The 13,974-nt window shown below is 42.7% G+C and overlaps 1 protein-coding gene across 1 annotated transcript in view; it reads left to right on the plus strand.

The window, feature by feature from the left end:
* The window catches only part of LOC126176648 (arylsulfatase B-like), a 108,344-nt gene extending 94,840 nt beyond the window's left edge, over nt 1-13,504 (plus strand). Inside the window, exon 9 of the mRNA XM_049923806.1 lies at nt 13,035-13,504. Within this exon, the coding sequence (XP_049779763.1) occupies nt 13,035-13,504 (470 nt within the window). The remainder of the gene's footprint in view (nt 1-13,034) is intronic.
* The last annotated feature ends 470 nt before the right edge of the window (nt 13,505-13,974 follow it).

Genomic DNA, 13,974 nt, shown 5'->3' on the forward strand with positions numbered 1-13,974 from the left:
GGATATAGAAATTAGTAAGCTAACATACTTTGCATACTTTCACTCTCTGATGTCATATGGAATAATATTTTGGGGTAACTCGACATTTACAGAAAAAGTATTCACTGCTCAAAAGTAAGTGGTTAGATTAATGTGTGGTGTTCATGGTCGCACATCTTGTAGGTATCTTTTTAAAAAAATTGGGAATTCTTACAACAGCCTCACAATACATCTACTCACTAATGAAATTTGTTCTCACCAACAATGACCAGGTTAAAAACAACAGTGACAATCACGATTATAATACCAGAAGAAAGAACGACTTACACTATCATTTGCTCAACCTATCTTTGGCACAGAAAGGGGTAAAATATGCTGTTATAAAAATTTTTGACAAATTACCAGATGAAATAAGGTGTCTGACAGACAGCAGTAACAGCTTCAAAAATAAATTGAAATTTGGTTTCATATGTGCTTTTCTTGCACACTTGACACGTTCCACATCATAACGGCTACCGTACCGTGCGATTGATGAATGAAACACCCAACTAACTAACTAACTAAATTCACAACGTCCGGCCGATTTTTTAGGACCTTTCATGGAGCGGAGGAGTCAACCTCTGCTTATCAAAGCTGAAGACATTGACAGCTATGGGGAGAGTGTTGGTGTGGTAGAAACCACTTGCACACTTGTCACGCAATTCTGGCGTAGCGCATGAGCTTGCAGTTTGGCATGACAAACACTTTAGAACAGCTACAGTACCCTCAGGTACTGTATTGTTGTACTGCTGATGTTAACTGTGGTACGATATACTCGTCGCCCAATGCTGACCGACTTCTAGTAGCTCCAACAGATCGAAAACTACGACCGCTCGTTCAGGATGTTGTAAACAAACTGCACTGGCTACACTTTTATTGATCCAGGGATATATTAAGCAACATTAATGAACGTGTATTGCAAAAAAAATGGCTCTGAGCAATATGGGACTTAACAGCTATGGTCATCAGTCCCCTAGAACTTAGAACTACTTAAACGTAACTAACCTAAGGACAGCACACAACACCCAGTCATCACGAGGCAGAGAAAATCCCTGACCCCGCCGGGAATCGAACCCGGGAAACCGGGAGTGGGAAGCGAGAACGCTACCGCACGACCACGAGCTGCGGACCACGTGTATTGCCATTACATATTAAGAAGAAACAGTATTTCATACATACATACATCCATTTCAATATTCACAATTATAGTCTGGTAGGGACCGAGTATGGAGTCTGCTACGTCCTTATCGTTGGAAATCATCCCACTATACGTTTGAAGCATTTTTTTAGGGTAACCACAAAAAACTTACATCAGGGTGGGCAGATGGGGATTAGTGCGTCCACCCTCTAATGTCAACGCCATTCTGTTTCAGAGCTCAGTAATAAGGTCTGTAGACGTGCTTTGAACTCGTCAGCACGTCCTATTGAAACGGCTCCTTCGTCCTACAGAAAAATATCCACTCGCACTGGGGTGAATTTCTTCTTCTGGGGCAGCTCACACGCCTGCCCTGTTACAGAATGAACATTATGTCTGGACTGGAAAAGCTGTAGCGGCACTAGTCACTCTTTGCGTGTCTAGTGGGTGTAACAAAGTTTTTCAGGTTAACTGAGCTATTGAAGGGTAATCAGTGGAAATTTCGATCTATTGTTACTCCTTTTGTACAAAACACCGCCACGCCAATGCTAATCAGAATTACAGTTCCGACATTCACACGCAATCGCACTCACTCGTAATAGCCAGCTTGAGATACTGAACCAAACCCGTTACCAAAAGGATTAACGAAAGTACTGTATGTGACAGAATCCTTGGTCAAATATTTCACAACTAGAAAATTGCGAACGTTCATTTCTTGGTCTCTGTTTCATTTCAGTTACTTCAAAAGTCACAGTGAAGCATATAAATCTGAATTTCGCCCCTTCGGCTTGTCACCCACTTACTTTGCGGCATGTGTTAGATATTATTCTGGATAATTATTACTTCTGCTCAGAGACTCTAATACATGCGCCCGAACATGATGCAAACTGATCTCCGAAGTTTCGTAGGCTTCACAAAGCAATCAGTTTTTCCCCAAAAATAAGCACGTATACAATGTCCTCTGATGAGCTGTTATAGGTAATAGCCAATCAAATATCATTAATTCGCACAATCACACATCTTTCAGATTTGATCAATTACTACTTTATAGTTTTTATGGCACTTTATTAACAGAACAAATTTACAAAACCCACAGATATCAAAACGGCTCCCGCATTAAATAACGGAATTAAGGTAAAATGTTTCTTGTTTTCCCACTACCCGAAATTGCCTAGTGACACTTTATAAATTTCTCCTGAGAGTATAATACACTGATTTTGTATTGACGCAATTCCCACGCTACGATTTTCTCAGTTAATAGACTAAAAATATTCGTATATTATACTACTCTGCACTCACACCATCACTTACACTAATAACTAAACATATTAAATCAACACCAGTTAATAGAAGACGTAATACTCACGTAGAAGTAGTTTCATTTCTAAGATAGCTGAGCTGACTACAGGGCCGGCCGCGGTAATCGAGCGCTTCTGGGCGCTTCAGTCTGGAACCACGCGACTGCTACGGCGCACGTTCGAATCATGCCTCGGGCATGGATGTGTGTGATGTCCTTAGGTTAGTTAGGTTTAAGCAGTTCTGAGGAACTGATGACCTTAGATGTTAAGTCCGATAGTGCTCAGAGCCAGTATTTTGAGCTGACTACATACTGTTTTACTCTGAAAGAGGCTGACACCTTTCGGCAACAGCTGTAACTACTTGGAAATGCTGCTTCGCAAGAACATATCTGTCGTACCAGTACGATGACTCATGTGGAAGCTATCTGCTCGCTCCAGTCCGACGTAAGCAGACGCGTCACCTGCCACTACCCCTCACTACGACGTCACCTCAGAACTCGTCTCCGTGCGCTCTGAGAAACGACTCGTCGAGTTTGTTGTTGTGTACTAGTGGCTAATAACAGCGTAGAAAGGAGTATCAGATGGCGCTATGGTTGGCCCGCTAGATGGCGCTGCCATGGGTCCGACGGATATCAACTGCGTTTTTTAAAATAGGAATCCCCATTTATTATTACATATTCGTGTAGAACGTAAAGAAATATGAATGTTTCAGTGGGACCACTTTTTTCGCTTTGTGATAGATGGCGCTGTAATGGTCACAAACGCATAAACACGTGGTATCACGTAACATTCCGTCAGTACGGAATACATCACCCGTGTTAAAATGGACGTTTACCAATTGCGGAAAATGTCGAAATCGTGTTGATGTATGGCTATTGTGATAAAATGCCCAACGGGCGTGTGCTATGTGAAGTGCTCGGTATCCTGTACGACATCAACCAGGTGTCCGGACCGTTCGCTGGATAGTTTCGTTATTTAACGAAAAAGGAAGGTTTCAGGCACATGTGAAACGTCAACCACGACCTGCAACAAATGATGATGCCCAAGTAGGTGTTTTAGCTGCTGTCGCAGCTAATCCGCACATCAGTAACAGACAAATTGCGAGAGAATCGGGAACCTCAAAAACGTCGGTGCAGAGAATGCTACATCAACATCGATTGCACCCGTACCATATTTCTATGCACCAGGAATTGCATGGCGACGACTTTTGACGTGTACAGTTCTGCCACTGGGCACAAGAGAAATTACGGGACGATGACAGTTTTTTTACACACGTTCTATTTAGCGACGAAGCGCCATTCACCAACAGCGGTAACGTAAACCGGCATAATATGCACTATTTGGCAACGGAAAATCCACCATGGCTGCGATAAGTGGAACTTTAGCGACCTGGGCGGCTTAATGTATGGTGTGGCATTATGGGAGGAAGGATAATTGGCCCCCATTTTATCGATGGAAATCTATGTATGCTGGTGCAATGTATGCTGATTTCCTACGCAATGTTCTACCGATGTTACTACAAGATATTTCACTGCATGACAGAATGGAGACGTACTTCCAACATGACGGATGTGCGGCACATAGCTCGCGTGCGGTTGAAGCGCAGGTGGATTGGTCGTCGAAGCACGATACCATGGCCCGCACGCTCACCAGATCTGACGTCCCCGGATTTCTTCCTGTGGGGAAAGTTGAAGGATATTTGCTATCGTGATCCAACGACAACGCCTGACAACATGCGTCAGCGCATTGTCAAAGCATGTGCGAACATTACGGAAGGCGAACTACCGGCTATTGAGAGGAATGTCGTTACACGTATTGCGAAATGCATTGAGGTTGGCGGGCATCATTTTGAGCATTTATTGCATTATGTGGTATTTACAGGTAATCACGCTGTAACAGCATGCGTTCTCAGAAATGATAAGTTCACAAAGGTACATGTATCACATTGGAACAACCGAAATAAGATGTTCAAACGTACCTACGTTCTGCATTTTAATTTAAAAATCCTACCTGTTACCAAATGTTTGTCTAAAATTGAGTGCCATATATTTGTGACTACAGCGCCATCCATCACAAAGCGAAATAAGTGGTCCGACTAAAATATTCATATTTCTTAACGTACTACACGAATATCTAATAAAAATGGAGGCTCCAATTTAAAAAAAAAAAAATGCTGTTTGACCTATGGCAGTGCCATCTAGCCAGCCAACCATAGCGCCATCTGGTTTCCCCCTTCAAGTTTGACAAGTTTCGTTCGTCGTAGTTTTTTGGTTTGACGCTTATTTCGTGAGATATTTGGCCTGGTCAAGATCAATGGACCACCCTGTATATGCGACATTTGGTTATAATGTACCCAAACCTACCTGATTTATGCTTTTGTGTCAATTTTGCACTCCCAACCTCAAGCCAGTGTCAGCCTATTGCTACCCCCCAAAGATCTACGTTTGAGGCAGTAAGTGATACGTGTACGAAAATTCGTACACACACACACACACACACACACACACACACACACACACACACACATTTAGCCATACATGTACACACAATGGTTTTTACAAATATATGGACAGATGCATAAATGAACAGGTGCATTTATGTTGATTTATATAAATAAAAGGCTAAGCAAAACAAAATGTATATAAGCTCACGAGGAGTTTTACAAGACAGAATCTCTCTTTGTCAATGTAAATGTAATTATTACAAAAGAGCAGCTCTATTGAAACACTCTACGCAGAATAATTTGTTATGGTTCATGATCAGACAATAAGAAGACAGAATGAAAAGTATAAAGCGAAAATTATGAGGAAAATTTATATAGGTATCAATCGTCTCTTTTTTAATGACCAACAACTCTACAAAACTTCTCTTCCTATCAGCATTAATGATAGGAACGATCCTGTCCATTTCATCAAATTCCTGATTTGGGGTTTGAATAGGACTTGAGATCAAGCATCTCGTAAATTTAATTGGATAAAGAGGCCGTCGAGAGGGACCTACAAACAGAAAGGAACAACAACGATCACTTTTAGAAAGAGAGGGTGAAAATACTATGGACGAAGGTGGTTGATCATGAACAGGTTCACAACACAAATCTTCCAGATAGCGAACAGCAGGAAGAAAAAGGCAAAGCGAATCATTGAAACAGAAGGAGATGTGAAAGAAGCGGAGAGCACATAAGATTACATAAGAAATTGGGAACATATTGGAAGCGTCACAAAGACGTACGAGAAAGAGAACAGAAAGTAAACAGTCGGAAGAACGCATGAGATAACACAGTGAGCTTACGAAGAGAATCTGTGAAGACCAAACAAAAATCATGACATCAACAACGCTGTCTTAAAACGAATAGTTTAAATAACAACAATAAAGGACAAAGAGTATCATATTAGCCAATAGAAAGACTCATTTGTTTAGTAGCAGCACGCCGTTTTCTTAAAAAAAATGTAATTAATTTAAATTCATTCTCTATTTTGTTCAAAATGTCCAATGTACTGTAAATAAAACAATTAAGATACTTTTTCCTCAAAATTTTAAAATAGTGGCAAATAAAGGGTTAAATACGCGACGTCTCATTTTTTATCCTTATTCTACGAACTGTACGGATTGATGCGAACTGTACGGATTGACATCCTCACATAAATGACAAAAAGGAACAATGCAATACATAAAAGACTGTCTAATATTCAGATAACTACACGTTACGCATTTTATGTAGAACATAGTCTGTAACAGAATTAACAATGTACGCTGATGAGCGAAAACATTCTCACCACCTGCTTGTTTGTCCGTCTTTTGGAACGAAATACATCACTGATTCTGCGTATCGGGGGTCCAACGGTTTGTTGGTAGGTTTGTGGAGTATGTGGCATTGGTTTTATCTGCACAGATCATGTAATTCGCGTAAATAACGGGGTGCTCTTCTGCATACGCAGTGATGGCGGCCGGTAGCATCCCGGAAGGGTTCCATGTGATCCACATCGGGCGAATATGAGCGCCTAGACATCAACGTGACTTCACTATAATGCTTCTCAAACCATTGTAGCGCGGTTCTGGCTACGGGACACAAACATAACTGCTGAAAGATGACATCGCCTTGACGATGTCGTTCGGTCAAAGTGTGAGGGCGTATGGGTGTTCAGCGGCGAAGCTCCATGTTCAACTATGTGCGATAAACGGTGCGATCCGAAACACTTGTGCGTGCACCAGAAATGTGCTCTTTCGTCGCAAATGCCACAGATAGTTATCTGTCCTACTTTACAGAGCAGACAAGCTTCCGAACCCCACGTTCTGTGAAGAGCAGAGATGATGATGATGATGTTTGGTTTGTGGGGCGCTCAACAGCGTGGTTATCAGCGCCCGTACAATTACCCAATCTTTGCTCAGTCCAATTGAGCCACTTTCCTGGATGATGATGAAATGATGAGGACAACACAAACACCCAGTCATCTCGAGGCAGGTGAAAATCCCTGACCCCGCCGGGAATCGAACCCGGGACCCCGCGCTCGGGAAGCGAGAACGCTACCGCGAGACCACGAGCGGCGGACAAGAGCAGAGGACGTCCAAACATGTATTGCCTAATGGTAGCTTCACTGTCCTTCTACCTCTTTCCGTAGATGCTCACGACAGAATCACGTGAACATTCGAACAGCTTCGATGTTTTCGAGCAGTTAGTTCACAGACTCTGCGTAGTAATAATCCGCTATTTGTCAAAGACGCTTATCTCAATGGATTTCCCCGTCTATAGCCCGTATCTTCACTAGAGTGACCCCTCATCCGTGTGAGCTCCACTTGTATTCTTTCGTTACGCTGTCACGTGCCCACAACTCCTTCAGCTTGCACCCAACCTCGCGATGGGCTGTAATCGTAATGTTTTGGCTTATCAGTGTTTTTCTTCTTTTTCTTTCGGGCAATGCATGAAACTGGCAGCGTGGCTTACAGACCACCTGAAACACCTTGAGGGGTGTCTGAGATGCAGCACAGGATACGCGAAAGCCACTCGACCTTTAATAATCATCTAACCTAAAAGCAAGTACGAAACCGAGTTAGTCAATCTGGGAGGAATGAAAAACCCAGATATGGCCACTCACTAGCTAAGGGCTTTCACAGACACACAGTCCTGTGGAAATATCTACAACTTGTTAGAATAGCTCGCAGCTGAACCTCTAGTTCCTATTTACGATATAATTGAGCACTTCGCCACGCTGATATCGCGACTTGACCAATTTAACAAGGGCAAAAACCTTCGAGTCCCTTGATGTATCAGTTATCGGTGTCTGTAGCCAGTGGCCTTAACACAGTCCACAAGCCAACTGCACGAATTCGTTCGGATGCTGCAGGGTGAGATAACGTAACAGTACAAATGATCAATCTTTCAGTTGATACTCTACTGCCAAAAATAACGGATACTTTTAACTGTTCTCTGACCCTAGTTATCTCTCCAGCAGCTTGGAAGCAGGGACTCATACAACCATTATCCGAGAAGGAGTCGGCCAAACATCCCTCTGATCGATTTGAATTCTACCAGCATTATCCGAGACTTTAGAAAACATACACTGAGATGACAAAAGTCATGTGATACCTCCTAATATCGTGTAGGACCTCCTGTTGCTCGGCGTAGAGCAGCGACTCGACCTGGCATGTAGTCAACAAGTCCGTGGCAGTCCCCTGCAGAAGTACGGAGCTTAGCTCCCTCTAAAGCTGTCCATAACTTCGAAAATATTGCCGGTGGAGGATTTTATAGACAAACTGACGTCTCGATCATGTACTGTACATGTCCGATGGGATTCATAGTGCTATTATGCATGGCCAAATCATTCTCTCCAATTGTCCAAAATGTCCTTCAAACTAGTTAAGAACAATTGTGGCCCAGTGACATGGTGCTTCGTCATTCACAATAATTGCATCGTTCTGAATCAATGGCTGTAGATGGTCTCTAAGTAGCCAAACAATCATTTACAGTGAACGATAGGTTCAGTAGGATCATAGGATACAATACTTTCCATATAAACACAGCCCCACCATTACTGAACCACCACCTGCTTGCACAGCGCCTTGTTGACAACTTGGGTGGATGGCTTCGTGGCATCTGCTCCACAATCGAACCGTTCCATCAGCTCTTACCATCTGAAATTTGGAGTCCTCTGACCAGGTGATGGTTTTCCAATTGTTTAGGGTCCAACCGATATGGTCACGAGCCCAGAAGAGGCGCTGCAGGCGACGTCGTATAGTTAGCAAAGGCACTCGCTCGTCTGCTGCCATATCCAATTAACACCAAATTTCGCCGCACTGTCCCAACGTATACGTTCATCGTGGACGCCATATTGTTTTCTGCGGTTATTTCAAACAGTGTTGCTTGTCTGTTAAGGGGCTCCGGAACGCCCTATACTTGCAATGTTAAAATAACGCTTATAAATTACATCTCCCATCACAAAGTATTTGAGGTAGGAAGTTGAACTTTTTACAGATTATTTATTAGAATATGGGCTACAACTTAACACAGGGATTTTACAAAATTTTAGTTCAGTTATTAAAGATGATTTTTTTCAATTGTAATGAAAATTCACAACATTTTTTTGCAATTTTTTATTTATATATTCAGAAATATACAGTTTTTTGAAAAAAGGCTGTGTTAAATTATGCAGAAGGTACTGTGTAACATTTACTGAAAGTTTGAAACAAATATGTTTGGAAGATCCTTAGAAAACATGTAATTAGTATGAGAAAATAAAAGTTTTGGGAATCGAGCGACAAAGATTGGATTAACTTTTTAATGCATTCCAGGTCCAGAGGGTGGATTATCTTCATCCTCCGCAAGCTCCTCCTCCAGCTTCCTCTTGTTCCTCCTCCTGTTTACTCTTGCTTGTATTTCTAGACTCTTTACAGCGCCGGCCGCGGTGGTCTAGCGGTTCTGGCGCTGCAGTCCGGAACCGCGGGACTGCTACGGTCGCGGGTTCGAATCCTGCCTCGGGCATGGGTGTGTGTGATATCCTTAGGTTAGTTAGGTTTAAGTAGTTCTAAGTTCTAGGGGACTTATGACCTAAGATGTTGAGTCCCATAGTGCTCAGAGCCATTCTCACTCTTTACAGCCCTGTCTGCAGCCCGAAGGCGTTCCTTGTCTAAAGCAAGCATCGCTCGTACCATGTTAGAATGTTATTATTTACAGTAATAACACATACCTTTGGCTTTCCAACATTTCTCCTTTTCTTAAAAGCCTTCAGAGGATTTCTAATAACTTTACTTTTACTCATTATTATACTTCAACAAAACAGAGACTCAAGAAACAGAATTAATTACGAATATTTTCGAGATAACGACAGAGTAAATAAACATGAAACGATCGACAATCACACCAGCGATATATATTGAACCATCACAGGTTAGCCACAACACATACTTTATCTCACATCACTAAAATGTACCTGATGAACACGGACGTTAATAATAACACCATTTGACAGCAGTTTAACAGCGCCACAGTGGGTCACGCCCATGTAGAACACATTTAAAAAAAATTTAAAAATAGTTGTAGTCTTCGGAATTGAATTATATATCTATTAAAAGGTAATAGTCTGCAGTTTCAGAAAACTCAAAAAAGTAAAAATTGAACTTTTCATGATTTTGAGCCCTTCCGGAGCCCCTTAACACTGACAACTCTAAGAAAACGCCGCTGCTCTCTATCGTTAAGTGAAGACAGTAGGCCACTGCGTTGTCCACGATGAGAGGTAATGCCCGAAATTAGGTATTATCGGCACACTATTGACAATGTGGATATCGGAATATTGAATTCTCTAACGATATCTGAAACGGAATGGTCCACACGTCTAGCTCCAACTAACATTCCGCGTTGCAAGTCTGATAATTCCCGTGACGTCGGACACCTTTTCACATGGACCACCCGAGTACCAACGACCGGTCCCGCCAGTGCACGCAATACTACAGCCAAATGTATATGCGCATATCACTATCGCATGACCTGTCACCTCACTGTAGTTCACGAACTCCTTACTAATTAGTTATTTATAAAATGACCTTTCAGAGGAATACTAGTCCAGTTCGTGGCAAAATCGCAATACCACGACTTCTCGTACAAAATTATTTGTTGAACTTAAACAAGCTATTGATGAGGAATAGACGTCTATTATGTGCTTTTTTTGGATGCAACCTTAGCCAGTCGCGAAAGACCTATAACAGTTGAGTTCACAGAATCTCTTCCACTACTGATCCCAAACGGCAAAGAAGTAACCTTTCCTTCTTCTGTAAAAACCTGAGCAGAATTATGCACTATCATTAAGACTAGAATGAATATACGACGGCGTTCAGTAAGGATGTGTAACCTTCACTTTACTCACTACATAAATAAAAAAAAACATATTACCTTTAGAACTTAAAAAGAATTTCGTAGCAACACTAATACTCCCACATGTGACTAACTTGGTGCCACTCTCCAAAGACTTTTTTGCGGAGCTCGCGCAGGCTGGAACTGGCGATAAATGCTTATGTACGATAAATTTATGGCGTAACATTTTGGACCATATGACACTAGCCTACGAAGAGTTATGAGGGCTACGTGCCGATATACGTAGACATAATCATCTTTACTGTACGTCTTCTCAGTCATTGCACTCCCTCTTGTTTGTCTCCAGCTCTAGCTCTACTATCTGAACAGCACAGCAGGAATATTCGTTCTGAATAAATCAAAATTCTCTTTTTACCGTCACATAACACTGCCACGTTCTCTTAGTAATTTACTCTACAGGAACTCGACTTTGCAACAACCTTCCTCAAAATATAACATAAATTAAATTCTTTCCAAGCTCCGAAAGAGAGCTAACGGTCCATTTCTGTCACAACAGCCAGCTCTCGTACAGTCTGTGCAGCTGATTCCGTCAGTCGTCCCCCTTAGAACTTTTTGCTATCCCTTTTCGGCAGAGCTCTCTGTTTACATCCTGTTCTTTCCTAACAGCCGCCTTCACTGTCATTTCAAACCGTTCCTCTTCTTTATCCGTTCCACTTACGGTAATATCAATCATAGATTCAAATGAGTTAAGCTTATCTATATCGTTCGAAATGTCCTTTACTGTTAAAATAGCTTATTTTTTATTACCTAACAGCTGCCGTCACTGTCGTTTCAAACTGTTCCTCTTCTTTATCGGTTCCACTTATGGTAATATTAATCATAGATTCAAATGAGTTAAGCTTATCTGTATCGTTCTAAATGTCCTTTACTGTTAAAATAGCTTATTTTTTATTACTCTTATTGGCATTAGTTATTATTATCATTGTTATTATTATTACTCGGAAGGTTTGTAATATCTTTTGTATGTGTTGCTCCTGGTCAGATTAAGAGAGAGCCCTGATCTAGTCAGACTAAATAAGTAACAAATGCCGGCCGGCGTGGCCGAGCGGTTCTAGGCGCTACAGTCTGGAACCGCGCGACCACTACGGTCGCAGGTTCGAACCCTGCCTCAGGAATGGATGTGTGTGATTTCCTTAGGTTAGTTAGGTTTAGGTAGTTCTAAGTTGTAGGGGACTGATGACCTTAGAAGTCCCATAGTGCTCACAAGGGAACATCCCCATCACACCCCCCTCAGGTTTAGTTATAAGTTGGCACAATGGATAGGCCTTGAAAAACTGAACACAGATCAATCGAGAAAACAGGAAGAAGTTGTGTGGAACTATGAAAAAATAAGCAAAATATACAAACTGGGTCGTCCATGCGAAAGATAGGCAATATTAAGGGGGCTATGAGGTGAGGAGCGCCGTGGTCCCGTGGTTAGCGTGAACAGCTGCGAAACCAGAGGTCCTTGGTTCTAATCTGCCCTCCACGGAAAATTTTGCTTTCTTTATTTTCGCAAAGTTATGATCTGTCCGTTCGTTCATTGACGTCTCTGTTCACTGTAATAAGTTTAGTGTCTGTGTTTTGCGACCGCACCGCAAAACCGTGTGATTAGTTGACGAAAGGAGGTGCCTCTCCAATGGGAACCGAAAACATTTGATCGCAAGGTCATAGGTCAACCGATTCCTCCCCAGGAAAACACGTCTGATATTTTGTATACGACACTGGTGACAGCATGTGCGTCACATGACAGGAATATGTTGTCGACCCACCTAACTAGTACACTTGGCGAATGGGTGAAAAGTTTCTTCTACCTTGCCCAATTTAGGTTTTCTTGTGGATGTAATAATTACTCCAAAAAGAGTGATGAAAACATAAGAGTTTTTCACATAAACTGAAAATAAAAAGTTAAAATTTTCGGATGATGGAAGATTTGAACCAAGGACCTCTCATTCCACAGCTGTTCACACTAACCGCGGGACCACGGAGCTCCTCGCCTCACATTGCCCTTAATATTGCCTATCTTATGCATGAACGACCCAGTTTGTATGTTTTGCTTATTTTTTCATAGTTCCACACAACTTCTTCCTGTTTTCTCGATCGATATGTGTTCAGTTTTTCAAGGCCTATCCACTGTGCCAACTTATAACTAAATCTGAGGGGGGTGCGATGGGGATGTTTCCTTGTCAGAGCCATTTTTTTCGAAGTAAGAAATAAATAAGCAAATAAAGTTTTTATCTATCAGGGACACAAAATAGTCAGGAGTACGTGGGGGCGACCGGCAGCGAAGACGGAGCGTCCACGCCAGCCTACAGCCCTGAGCAGGTGCTCTCCAGCGCCGCTGGGCAGGCAGTCTCCAGCGTGCTGGGCAACTCCACTCCAGCCGAGGTGATGCTGAGGCTGCGCGCAGAGGCCACCGTCTCCTGTCCGGACCGCCCCCAGGAACCGCAGTGCTCCATCCAGAACAGCACCGACTACTGTGTCTTCAACATCGCGGAGGACCCGTGCGAGGCCGGCGACGGCGTGGCTCCAGACGGCGTGCTGTCAGCGCTGCTGGAGCGCCTCCAGGCCATGTCGCAGCCGCTGATGGCGCAAGGTGATGTCGCGTCGGAACCCGACCTGGCCGACCCCCGGCGCTGGAACAACACCTGGGTGCCCTGGACCGACTGCCTCGTCGACGAGACGGACGAGGCCTGCAACGTCGTAGCACAGTGATAGAAAAGTGACTGCGCTCATCAGAAGGGCTCTGTGTCGGTATCGTCTCCCATCACCTCAGCGCTCCAATAAAAAGAGATTCTGTTTTCCAAAAATGCGTTTTTCACTTTGATTATTGTACATATAGATCAGTACTTGTCAAGAAGTTTTATAGTATAGTGGTGGAGTTAATTGAACGGGTTATTTCAATAGCAGTACAAGTCCATTTTTGTTCATTCTGAGATACAGAGTCCTAAAGTTAAAAGAGCGCTGAAAAATCTGTAGTTGAGATGCCAGAAATATTCAAGAGCATACGAGGGCAGTTCAATAAGTAATGCAACACATTTTTTTTCTCGGCCAATTTTGGTTGAAAAAACCGAAAATTTCTTGTGGAATATTTTCAAACATTCCCGCTTCGTCTCGTATAGTTTCATTGACTTCCGACAGGTGGCAGCGCTGTACGGAGCTGTTAAAATGGCGTCTGTAACGGA

This window comes from Schistocerca cancellata, chromosome 3 (assembly GCF_023864275.1).
Source record: "Schistocerca cancellata isolate TAMUIC-IGC-003103 chromosome 3, iqSchCanc2.1, whole genome shotgun sequence".
In the NCBI taxonomy this organism is placed as follows: Eukaryota; Metazoa; Arthropoda; class Insecta; order Orthoptera; family Acrididae; genus Schistocerca; species Schistocerca cancellata.